Source organism: Grus americana, chromosome Z (assembly GCF_028858705.1).
Source record: "Grus americana isolate bGruAme1 chromosome Z, bGruAme1.mat, whole genome shotgun sequence".
Classification (NCBI taxonomy): domain Eukaryota; kingdom Metazoa; phylum Chordata; class Aves; order Gruiformes; family Gruidae; genus Grus; species Grus americana.
In genome coordinates, this window is record NC_072891.1 from 87455864 (window position 1) to 87469132 (window position 13269).

At 46.8% G+C, this 13269-nt stretch overlaps 1 protein-coding gene across 1 annotated transcript in view; it reads right to left on the reverse strand.

Moving 5' to 3' along the window:
- FRMPD1 (FERM and PDZ domain containing 1) overlaps window positions 1–13269 on the reverse strand; it is a 42397-nt gene that overhangs the window by 22786 nt on the left and 6342 nt on the right. The window contains exons 2-4 of the mRNA XM_054809015.1: window positions 4370–4531; window positions 2971–3075; window positions 2017–2174 (exon numbers count right to left, since the gene is read on the reverse strand). Coding sequence (XP_054664990.1) covers window positions 2017–2174; window positions 2971–3071 — 259 coding nt within the window. The 5' untranslated portion in view covers window positions 3072–3075; window positions 4370–4531. The remainder of the gene's footprint in view (window positions 1–2016; window positions 2175–2970; window positions 3076–4369; window positions 4532–13269) is intronic.

Genomic DNA, 13269 nt, shown 5'->3' on the forward strand with positions numbered 1-13269 from the left:
CTGTCAGTCACGACACTACCACATTGGCAGACCTCCTCCCACTGCGGACGCTCACTGCAAGCTCCTTTTCCCACCCAGCACCCATTTGCCTCAGCAACTGCCTCTGGATGGCAAAATAAAAAGGGGCCAAAGGGTGTTGGGCCCTGATGCCAGCTGGTGTATCACTGCCTGTGTCCATGCCACCTCCCTCGGGCTGTCCTCTGGCCTCACAAGCTGGCCCTGCACCACAGAAAATCACTCTTGTGCATGTCTTTTCCCTTGTCACAGCCCACCACACAGCCATCACCTGCCCAGGGTGCAGCAGGAGGGCACAAAGGCTCTCAGGAAACCACAGGAGGACTGGGGGGTGGCAGCACTGCCTTGCCCTTCGCCCACCTGCGAGCTGTGGGCCTGCAGAGGCCTCCAGGGGCCTGGGCAGCTGCCACCGCACAGTGGTCCCTCTCTGTGGGGTCTGCACCCTGGCCTGACTCTGCTGGTTACATCCCAGCAGCAGACCACGTATGGCACACGGGCCAGGGCTCGGCACTCCTGGCATGCCGCCATCCAGACCAGGGTGCTGCAGCAGTCCCCAGGAGATGTGGGCTAGTTTTCCACCATGGTGACTCCCCTCTGCATCTTGGGTGAACATGGAAGAGGTCTCCTTAGCCATGCTGTCTGCTGGGAGGACGCACAACAAGGGAAAAATATGGCTTCTGAGCTTTGCTTTTCAGGAGAGTAGCAGCCATGGGATCTAGGCTAAGGAGCTGGTGGACCTCTGTTCTGAGAAGGAGTGTACATGCAGTCCCCAGCTCCACCACGGCCAGCCTGCTGGCTGAGGCACACTATTGAATTTCCCTGCCAGATAGGTTTGCCCACAAACCCACCTAGCACCTGCCACCTGTCCCTCAGGGAGACCGTGGCATCAGGTAGCATACATGAAAGGCAAAACACAAAGACGATCATCTGGAATTAAACACAGGGTTTTTAGCTGTGGGCTCCCACAGCAAAGGACAGGACTTAAAAGGACAGGTTTCTCTGTGTCTCAGTTTTAACAAAATGTTGATTCTTTCTGATTAGGAAAAAAAGAAAAGTGTAACAGAAAACTTCCCCACTTCTTAGACCCCAAGACTCTCAGCTAATTTAGCCACGTTACACGTGGGAAGGGGCATAAAGAGAAAATTTCACTCAAAAGTACTGTGAAAGGACAGAGACCATACTGTAGTGCATTTATGCTTAACATCCTGCAAGCATGAGCACTTGGACAGGCTGTTTCCCCAGGCAGCTGGGGGATGCCACAGCTCACAGGGGCAGCCAGAGGCAGAGTCCAGGCCAGCCCTTCAGCCACCCTCCCCACACCACCTACCCGCCTGGCTCAGGCATAGTCTTTCTCTGGCTGTCACACTCACACCAACAGGTAAAAAGCAGGCATTTTTGCGTACCCATTAAAAAAATAAAAGGTAAATAAAAAACAGATTCACAGTTTTTGATTCAAAACCCCCAAGCCACCTTAAAAGCAAAGTTATAACCCTCCTTTTATAACTGGAAGAGTTGATCTGCTTGACTTAAGCAGAATTTCACCTGGGCTGTCTGTAACTAGCAGTGATCCTCTCTGTGTTACAGGGCTGTAAGCCCAGAGAGCATTTTCAACAGCAGATCACCAGGGCCACTGCAGAATAAGAACTCTAAAATTAGATGAAATATTTCCTTTGCATTTCAGATAAAACACCAGAAAAAACTTTGCTCTGAAGCAGCTCTTTGCATCCCTGAAGGTTAGCTGTGTCTGAGTGCAGGTGAAAGATTAGCGGTGAAGCTGCCTTTGGCTTAGATTTGTTCCATGCCATCAGAATCAGGTAGATGTTCAAGCACTCTGCACACCACAGGCATACAGGCTTTTGCCCTCAGTATTCAAGGATCACATGCCAAACAGAGGTACCTGAGAAACTCATAAATACCTGGCAGGAGTTTATCACTAAGGCCATCTGGGACAGTTCAGGCTTCTCACACCTGTGACTGTAGGGAGAAGGAAATGGTGCTTACCTGCAGTGACAGATGCAATCGTAAGAGGAAGGTTTGGACAAATCTCAAAGCCGTAGTGATGGAGGACCAAATCTTTGTATACTGTAACAGTAAGTTTGACACGGCTGGCAGGCTGGCCGCTGCCATCACTGGTGCTGTCTGTCACAGACACTCTGCCCCTGTGAGACAAGAAGCCAGTGATTAAGATATAATCAGAAGATACCTTATCAAAGCAGCATAGATCCACATACATACACCCCCCCCACTTTCAGTAGGCTGCAACAGTAGACAGAGTCCAGCACTTCTGTGGTTACCCACGAGTGGCTCCACACCGTGCAGGCCAGCAGTGATCCCCCAGGCTCCACAGAAAGCTGAATATATCAGACCAGTGACACCAGCTGGCTGTAATCACAACTCTTTCAGCCACCCGCAGCCCACACATGGAAGAAGAACTCCAGGTGTGCCCCACAGCAAGCCGTGACCTCCAGATATCACAGCAACACTTTTACCCAGCAAGGCAGTGAGACAATTTACAGCCCTCTGCTTCTGCCAGGATCCAGTCCAGTTTAATTTTGATTCACAGACCTTAGGAAAGTAAAGCAGCTGTGTGCCAGGATTCCTTGTAAATGCAAACCAGTCTTGCTCTAAAAGCATGGGCCAATGGCAAGACACAAAGAGAAATACAACTCCATGTTCAAGAAAAGCGTATTTTGCATTGAGCAGTATTGTATTTTTGCAGATGTGGCTCACAAAACCAGAATGTGTGAAAGCAGGAATATCTCTCCCTGGAAACCAAGGGGGATGCTTAAAAACACTGCTTTTTCTAGGGACTACTGATTGCATATTTCCCAAGAACAACTGAAACAATGAGTAAGATCTGCAACCTGTGACTGCCCCTGTTTGTTGGGAACAAGCTTGTGCTGTCTCTGATCAAAGGTTATCAACAGATATTCCTTTCATAAAACCCATGTTTACCTGGATGCACCATCCCGAGAGCGATGAAGCCATTTTGCTACCATTTGCTCTATTCTACATGCTTTGCGTGTCTGGATTAGGTTAGTCTCCAAATCTTCCATTTACCTGAAAGCGATAGAAATCACAGGAAAACAGAGTAATAAAAGATTAAAGAAATCTAGACACTGTTCAGAGTTACCAACACCAATTCACAACTTTCTTGTAATAAAAAGATCCATTGGCACCTTGGGAAGACCACGTGCTTTAACAGAGGATGTTAACATCTGAAAAACTTACTATGATTCTTCCTGCCCAGTCTTCCCTGCCTAGTGCTTTTGGTTAGTTCATGTTGGTGGTCATAGTGCATTAGCTTCTCATGGCAGAGAATGATCCAGTAACCTCTGTATTCCTTTTTCATGGTTTCTGGATCCAGTGATCGGTTATCTCAACAAGAGAAAGCTGCCGTACCTAGTCATAGGAAAGCCCTTCTCTATTTTAGTTTGGAATCTCTGAAAGATAAATTTGGTAACACCCATCTGTACATTGATCCAAACTAGACACACTTCTTCCATTGACCATCATTTCAGGGACAAGTACACAGCCTTCAGCCTCAGTGGGCCAAACCCTTCAGGGCATGACAATGAGGTTTACAGCCAACTCCTGGCTGCCTTGAGGAGGCAAACCTGGTGTATTCCCTCCCTGTGACAGATTTCCTCTCGCATTAATACAGCCACAGAAATTCTACAGAGAGCAGTAATGAAGCAAAAAATTGAGTGGCTAGTGTTTTCAGTAGCAGAAGCAGTCTCTAAACCAAGGTCATAAGCTCAAATTTGTCTCTGATAAAACTGGTCTAGTGTACTGATGTCTACTAGTCCTGGAGCTCTGCGAACATATGTGGTTCCAGAAATCAGTAAAGTCAGTGGCTCATCCTGGGTCTTCCATTTAAGAGCTCTAATTCAACAATATGAAAACAGTAACTCGCCCAACCTGCTTCTTGTGCATGTACCCTCTGCTGTTGATAGGATGTTTTTAGTCCTACTGAACTGAAGAACTGCAGTATTAAAAGGGTTTGGCTCAGATCTGGTTAATTCATTGTGACTTGCAACTAAAAATGTTCCTTCTTTTGAAGATGCAAAGGGCAGGTAGCTTCTGGACCCCAAACTGAACCTGCCAGTCAATGATTCCTCTATCAAACCAGATAAATTGCCACTTTAACATTGTGCCTTCCAAGACACAGAAAGCCTGTAGCAACATACCATTTTCATTACTCATTCAAACACTGTAAAGAACTGTGGGCTGCAAGTGAACCAAACACAAAATGAAACAAAAAATAGATCTGCATTTACAAGAGGCCATGAATAATATCAACTCTTTGTATTTCAATTGTATTGCAGCAAGGAAACAGAATTATTATAGCCACCTTTCACACTGTGTCTTCTGGTCAGCTTGCAAGATTTGTATGACCTGAGCTCTTCTCTTGTGTCTTCTGCTCAAACAATAAGTTCTGCACATCGGGGACATTGTCTGTTATGCTTGGACAGTGCACAGGACATTGGGCTGCTGGTCCATAGCAGGAGCTCTGCTGTAACAGAAAGATTAGTAAGTTAACTTCAGAATAACAAGATATAAAAGAGATGGTTGGAAGATGACAGAAATGAGGCACAAAACATTTTGTCTAAAAACAAACTGGACCTCTTCCCCTCAGCACCCTCCCAACTCACAACACTCTACCCCAAATTCAACTTTTCGAACAAGGATGAGAGGACAGGACCAACATTTGTTGATGTGTCTTTCCCTCTCAGGAAGCCATTCTGGCCCATTTCACTACGTGCCTGTGTAGCAATGGACTGAAAAGAAGGCCATAAAATTCAACCCTTCAGCAGTTCATTCACTGAGCATTCTTTTGGCTGCTCTTATGCAATACAATTCAAAATTGCTCCCTCAGCCACACTGCTCCCATATATGCCTCCGAGCAGCATCTCTGAACCAAAAAACGAGTACCCTTGCAATGAAGTGGTGTTTTCTGAAGGAGACTAGAGTTTGTAGGATGGGAAATCTGCTCCCTTTCCAGAGGGTGACTGGGAAGTAACCACAGAATGAGTAGAAGCACAGCAGTTCTGCAGCCTGAAAGACACACATAGGACATGTCAAACCAAGGCCTGAGCAGTCATCATGTATGCTTAGCATGTTCCGTTTCAACTTCAGTATTTCACTGTTCCTGACAGTCAGCTCCGTAGATACTGTAACACTCATGCAACAGTGTGGCTGTAACCATCTTCCGATTTTGACGTAATCTCTCTTTTCAATAGCATAAGGTGCTTTTGCTTCCTACATCCCTTCAAATGCTAGTATTCCCCTCTGAGCCATGGGGAAAGTCCTGCTCGCAGCTAGTCCTTCTCCCAAGAGGCCCTCTGTTTGGATGCCCAGGAGTTCATCTGTTTCAGCTACCAATGCACGGACATCAGCTGTTCTCTGGTGCTCTCTCATTACTTTCATGCACAGCTCCACCCTCTACCTCTACCCCATATTTTTTGCAGGAAGGACAGCCTTTCCTTTCTATGCTTCTGCTGTGCTTCACAAAACAGAATTTCTGGAGAAAGTCTCTTAACCTGCAGGACAAGGAGGAAAAGCTTGAAGAACAAACATAAATGCTTAAAAAAACACAGATGGAATACTAAAAGAGAAAAACTCCACATTGTCCTTTCAGTAAACCGGAACGTTTGAGCCAAACAATAGGTGTTTTAGAAGAGGCACTCTTGGCAGATATTTCCCTATAATAGTGCGAAACACAAGGTAGCAGCCCTCTTTCTCATGGTGTCCCTGGGGCACACAGCACCTGCACGTGTGCTGAGTGGGATGGGGTTATCCAGCCTTTTGCACAGATCCATCATGCATGTGCAGCTGGCACCTCCTCCTTGTTTCAAAGATGTCCTACAAAAGCTCTGACCTGAGTTCTTCTCCCACCTGCCCTTTTGCAACTATTTTTGAGCCAAGCCCTTGAGCACATCACTAAGCAGCTTGAGTGGGCTAGGATCCTAATACACAAAGATACTTAAACTCTTAAAGTCAGAGGAAACTAAGACTTGCCAGGTATTTGCATGGCTAACTGACCCATCCAGACAGCCATTTCTTGGTGTCTCAGAGCAAACCTAGGTGGGTGATTCTAGCTCTTCAACTTGAAGATCACAGCTTTGGCAAACCTCAGAGCATGCAGCCACAGGATGGTACGACAGACAGCAAGGCCAAGAAGTGCACTGTCTCCTGCATGGAGGAACAGAAGACACAAGGAGAACTGGCAGCCTTCCCTGTCTGTACATCATGCAACCCTGCCACAGCAGCAAGAATACTGCTACCCCACCAGCCACCTTTTCCACAGCCTCCCTTTCAGCCCCTGCAGTGGCACAGCAGGTTCATCTATTCTATCCCTGCTGCAAACAAGGACAACATAGATCTGAAATCACATCACTCGGTTCTTGTCCGCTCCAAAGTGGAGCAGAAAGTTGGTGGCAGCCCAACTAGGAGGAGAGTAAGCTGTGAATAAATGTGAGCCAACTGTGCAATCAGGAAAAAGGCACTGAATAGAGGAGTATTCAGCCTGCTAGCCCAGATCTGACTGGCAGGAAAAAATAAACAAAACACAAAAACTTTCAAGGAGTTATACTGATGGGTGGAAGTTTCAGATGTGATTTGATTTTTACCATGAGAGTGAAGTATCTGACCTTTACTGTGGCAACAAAAACACCCATGATCACCCTTGATACATGATCCCAGGTGCATCCTCGTAAGGCAAATGGAGAGGAATTCAAGTTTTTTGTTTTAAATTTCCTGAAGCTTGGGGCCTGATTTGTTTTAAATACTGTGAATCAGTAGCTATGACACAAATATTAGTGTGAGAATACATGTATTTATAGCAGATGTAGAACAACTACATTTTCTTCTTTATGAAAAACACTGTTCTACCTGAAAAGCGGATTATCAGCATTTGCCTTACCATTGTTGCTGCCAGCCCTGCTTATGGTGTCAATGGAAGATGAAGCCAGACTTGGCAGCAGGTACCCAATTACTGTAATTTGCTCTCTGCGGGGTTTAAGGAGCCTGTGCAGCTACACAAAGATTAATACAGTACTCCTGCCTCACATGTGCATTTACTAAGGGAGTAAAGGGCTTTTAAGGCTTCTTCCACCCCCCATCTTCAAGTCAGCCTCCCAGCCACTCTGCAGTAATGCTTACAGTGGAGATAATCAGGAGAGCAGTCATCTCTGGCTTCTAAGCTCCAGCTAATCCTATGCAGCCCTCACAGGAAGCCTTGCCATGTGCAACAAGGTTGTCCGATCACAGAAGACACAAACCCCACCTCTGACCACCCTAAAATGCCAGGGACCCCAACACTAGCAGCAACCTCTGCAGCAGCTGTGGGGGAGACCATTTCTTTTGCAGATGTGTCTACAAGTTCTAAACACCTGTTTCCCTTAACTAGAAAAGCCTTAGGACTCGCAGTCAAAATTTGTGGTGTTGAAAATACAGGCAGTAAGATTCAATGGCAGTGAGTGCCATGGCCCGAAGTGTAAATACAGTGCTGGTCCCCTCTGCTTTTCATTGAAACCAAATCTCTCTTTTGATGCATGGTCAAAACCTGTGCACTGGGTTAGATCTTTAAAAAGCAGTCTGCTGTTCCTCAGGAGGGGCTCCCAGCTCCAAAAATGGCCTCTTGTCCTTTTCCAAATGCTCCTTTATGGGGCTGACAAGTCTCCCAGAGGCAGCAAGACTGCTGGTACTAACACCATTCATTGCTGCTTCATCTTATCTTTCCTCTTATCCTTTGACAGACGGCTAGTTCCAGACCAGAGCTCTTGGGCTTCAAAGTAATCACAGTGATGTTGAATTTCAGCAGTTTCCCTGGAGAAAAAGCAGAGGTGTCTGTGCCATACTGTCATGGTTTCACCCCAGCCAGCAGCTAAGCACCACACAGCTGCTAGCTCACCTCCGTCCCTCAACCGCCCTCCCTGCCCCCCACACCATCCCCACCCCCAACACGGGATGGGAAGGAGAATCGTAAGAAAAAGGTAAAACTCATGGGTTGGGATAAGGACAGTTTACTAGGACAGCAAAGGAAGTGGAAAATAACAACACCACTACTTAGAATATACAAAGCGGGTGATACACAATGCAATTTGCTCACCACCAACTGATGCCCAGCCCTTACCAGAGCAGCAGCCCCTCCTCCCCAGCCAGTTCCCCTTTATATACTGAGCATGAAGTCATATCATATGGAATACACCTTTGGCTAGTTTGGGTCAGCTGTCCTGGCTGTGTCCCCTCCCAGCTTCTTGTGAAAATTAACTCTGTGCTAGCTGAAAACCAGGACACATGCACACAGTGCTACGAGGATGCTGCACTCCACAGTGGTCAAAAGGAAGGTCAAAGAAAGTGTAACACCCCCCCAATAAACATGACTGTCAAACTGGTAACAATGGATGAGGAGAAGGCTGAGGTATTCAACATCTTTTTTTGCCTCAGTCTTCACTGGCAACCTTTCTTCCCACACCCTCAAGTGAACCTCAAGGCAGGGACAGCACTGTAAGAGAAGATCAGGTTTGAAACCACCTGAGGAACCTGAACATACATGTCTATGGGACCTGATGAGATGCATCCCAGACTCCTGAGGGAATTGGCTGATGTAGTTGCCAAGCCACTCTCCATGATATTTGAAAAGTCATGGCAGTCAGGTGAAGTCCCCAGTGACTGGAAAAAAGGAAATGTTGCACCCATTTTTAAAAAGAATAGAAAGGAGGACACTGGGAACTACCAACCTGTCAGTCTCACCTCTGTGCCTGGGAAGATCATGAAACAGATCCTCCTAGAAGCTATGCTAAGGCACATGGAGGACAGGGAAGTGATTCAAGACAGCCAGCCTGGCTTCACCAACGGCAAGTCTTGCCTGCCCAACCTAGTGGCCTTCTACGATGGAGTGACTACAGTGGACCAGGGAAGAGCAACTGACATCATCTATCTGGACATCAATAAGGCCTTTGACGTGGTCCCCCACAACATCCTTCTTTCTAAATTGGAGAGAGATGGATTTGATGGGTAGACTATTTGGTGGATAAGGAATTGGCTGGATGGTCACATCCAAAGGGTAGTGGTCAACAGCTAAAGGTCCAGATGGAGATCAGTGATGAATGGTGTCTATATTGGGACAAGTACTGTTTAATATTGTCATCAATGACATAGACAGTGGGATCAAGTATCCTCAGCAAGTTTGAAGAGAAAACCAAGCTGAGTGGTGCAGTTGACACAACTGAGGGATGGGATACTGCTCAGAGGGACCTGGACAAGCTCAAGAAGTGGGCCCAAGTCAACCTCATGAGGTTCAACAAGGTCAAGTGCAAATTCCTGCACCTGGGTCAGGGCAATCCCCAGTATCAATACAGGCTGGGGAATGAAGGGATTGAGAGCAGCAGCCCTGCAGAGAAGGACTTGGGGGTACTGGTGCATGAAAAGCTGGACATGAGCCTGCAATGTGCACTTGCAGTGCAGAAAGCCAACCATATCCTGGGTGGCATCAAGGTGGGGCAAGGGAGGTGATTCTGCTCCTCTACTCTGCTCTCATGAGATCTCACTGGGAGTACTGCATCCAGCTCTGGGGTCCCCAGTACAAGACAGACAGGGACCTGCTGGAGCAGGTCCAGAGAAGGGCCACAAAAATGATCCAAGGGCTGGAGCACCTCTCCTGTGAGGACACACTGAGAAAGTTGGGGTTGTTCAGCCTGGAGAAGAGAAGGCTCTGGGGAAACCTTATTGCGGTCTTTCAGTACTTAGAGGGGGCTTATAAGAAAGAGAGGGACCAACTTTTTAGTAGGGCCTATAGCGACTGGACAAGGGCTAACGATTTTAAACTAAAAGAGGTGAGATATAAGGAAGAAATGTTTTACAATGAGGGTGCTGAAACACTGGAACAGGTTGCTCAGAGAGGCTGTGGATGCCCCATCCCTGGAAACATTCAAGGTCAGGTTGGACGGGGTTCTGAGCAACCTGATCTAGTTGAAGATGTCCCTGCTCATTGCAGAGGGGTTTAGCATAGATGACCTTTAAAAGTCCCTTCCAACCCAAACCATTCTATGATTCTATGATTTTGCCTCCTGTGTAGCTGGTGAGACATCCTCACACTGTGCAGTTTAGAGACAAAGCAGGGCTAGTCCCTGCCTGGGCTACGCCAACTCGTCACACATGGTCTTTGCTGGAGACCAGTTATCTGCTATGTGCTGCCCTCACAAGCTCTGAAAAGCAAAATCTGCAGCAGCAGGGTGTCCTCTTTCACCCTATGGCCAATCCTTAGTTTGGAGAACAGCACAGAGAAGCCCTTCAGCTCATGCTCAGCCTCTCTGCTGTCAGAAAGCCACATTTTTTTCCCACCTGCTTCAAGAGATAACAGGGAAAGCAAAAGAAAGGTTCAGCCCAGGTTCTTGCTGAAGTCCTCCCTAGCCAATGATCACACCTAACTCCAGAGAAAGAGAGAAAGCCTGGGCTCCTGTGGGAGGAGAGACCCAGTCTATGGTCCCTCAGCCAAGGAAGGATTCTTCACCCTCAACACCAGAATCAGGCGTGGAGCTGCTTGGGTCAGGCAGATGCACGTGCAGGAGAACAGGCAGGTTCTCACACAGCTGAACGCACATCTCTGCTGACCAGCCAGGGGAATCTGGGTTATGTAATGGTTCAACTACAGGTTAGGGAAGTATTGATAGAAATGGTGATGTCTGATCCTTCGGCTGCTGTTCTTGTCCAAATACTACCAGAGGGTAAGCATGTTCTTTGCTTCCTAGGCAGGCAGCAGAAAACTAAGTAATTTTTGACAAACATAGTTCATTATGAGCTTGGGCTGCATCAGAAAACACTTTTGGCAGGACTAGGCATCTCTGCAGCAAAGCTTTTGAAGGTCAGCCAGCCCTGACAAGACACTGGGACAGAACAGTAATTTACAGATTTTCCACATAGTAGCCTCTAAAGATGTTCTCCGAGATATCGTCAGGGGAGATAGCTGGGCCAGAGGACCAGGATTAAAGCTTCCATGGCAACCTGCACTCACACCAGAATGCAAGCAAACCGCAACGGAGAAGATGATACTAGAAACCCCTCCAAGAATGTTTCTGCCTATGTAGCACTTGACTCACAAGGGCTCTCCTCTTACCCAAGACCTTGAAATACTACCGAGATGCCCAGACTCATGATTTGAATTCTGCCTGGAAGCAGGAGCAGCTGGATGGCACATGGTCACAGAGGCAGAGCGTGCGTCCACAAGTGCAGTCTAGCAGCCAGCACTAACCTCCCAGCTTCCCCATCCTCTGAGACTCTCCCCAGGCTCATCTCCATGTAAACACAGCAGACACTGGTCCAGTGTCTGGACCAAGGTTGTGGGGTTTTTTTTTGTTTGGAGGTTTTTTGTTTGGTTGGTTTTGTTGTGGTGCCTCCCCCCGCTGAAATTGAGGATTGATACAGGCCCCTGTCATGGCTCCCATCTCCACCCCCTGCAGTGCGGCAAGTGAACAGTTCAGGAAAAAGGAACATGAGCACATGGGCTGGGGTGAGCCATGCTGCTGTAGTTATTTGGCTGTGATTGAGCTGCTGCTGTTAGTTTCCACAATCGCACAATTAAATAATATAACCCTTGCAAAAATTTTAAAAAAATTTTTTTAAAAAAAGAAAAAAATCACTGTGGTCATCCTGTCTTGTAAGTCAACACAATAAGCAGGAGAAGTTTTCCCTGTGCAAATCTGTGATGTTTCCCAGGCTTTTGTGGAGACAAGCTGCATTCATGTGGGGATTGTCGAGATCACAGGCCACACACAAGCTTCTGCCATATGAGCGTCATGGGCCCATCTGGGTCTCATCCTGCTGCCTATGGAGGAAGGTCCAGAGCAGGATCCTTCCTGTGGCCACAAACATCCTTGTGTGTCGTGATGTCAGTTCTGTCACCCATTACAGCAGCACTGCTTCTCACAAGGAGACATAACACTGCTCCTCACCCCCATGACACTGCTGAACATTGCAAGATGTCACTAATAGGTTTGAGGTCTGTTCAGCAGAGTTTATCCTCCACAATCTTAAGTCAGCTGCTTGTCTGATCACCTCTGGGGCCCCGGTTATAATTGCTTTGGTATCACAGGATGGCCTGCTCTCTTAACAAGGACTTCACAGGTGCACTGATGTCCCTCTGACCACATGGCAGTCCTGAGCTCTTTAGCCCAGCTCCTCCATGTTAGGGAAGCTGAGCTGAGACCCAAAAAAAGAGCAGCTTTGACTTGGTTAAAAGGGGAAGGAGCCCTACAGCACCAGCCAGCGGGTCAGCAAGTTCATGATCTAGCGCTGTGCAGAAGTATGGGTCACATCCTTCCAGCCTGGTCAGGAGGCAGCAGACTGTTGTCCCAAAAATGGAGTTTCATTTACCTGATGTGCAATAATACAATACACATACAGAGCAGAGGTATTTTATTAGATATTTGTGCAGATATGGGTGTCTGTCCCAAGACTGCACACCAAAGCTCCAAATCAGTGGTTATTTATACATACAACATTAACATATTCATCTTCCTAATACATATGCATTGCTATTCTATTAAATGATTGGTTTAGATTTCTTGGTCTAGTGTGCAAACTAGAACACATGCTCAGTTCCTTTCTCTACCTTAATATTTTGAGTAGGTGGTATAATTGGGGTAGTCAGTCCATGGGTCAGTGGTCGCAATTCCCCCTGCCGGAATTACCTTTCCTCTAGTTTTCCGGTACTTTTGGCAAGTCCAAATGGTTCTTCAAGGCTTGTTGGTCAAACTAACAATTTATCAGTTACACTTCTACTTCTTGACAATCACATCTTAATTAGTACATTGTTTGGATAAACATTAACTAACACAGGGGTAAGACTATACAATAGTCATCCTTAGTAGCAATAATCTTGGCTACATTTGATTTTGCACCAACACAATCTTACATAGTCTTCTGTATATTTTCTGGTTCATCTACCGCCATTGGCGGCCAGAAGGAGAACCTGTGCTGTGCCAGAAACACATGACCTTGTCTGCCAAGCAAAACCAGACAAGTCCAGTACTATCCGATTACAGTGCCACTGTGCACAAGGCTTCTCCAGCTATTCAAGCAAGCAGTCACCACTTTGGATTGCCATCCTTTCACTGAGCAGGGAGCAAGTTCTGGTTTGTCAGCTGTTGTCACCAACTACCTTAGGCAAAAGCACCAATCTGACTTAAGCCATCAATGCATCTTGGGTTTTAGGCTTTTGTTTCTACAGAATCAAAGTACTTTGTACTTGAA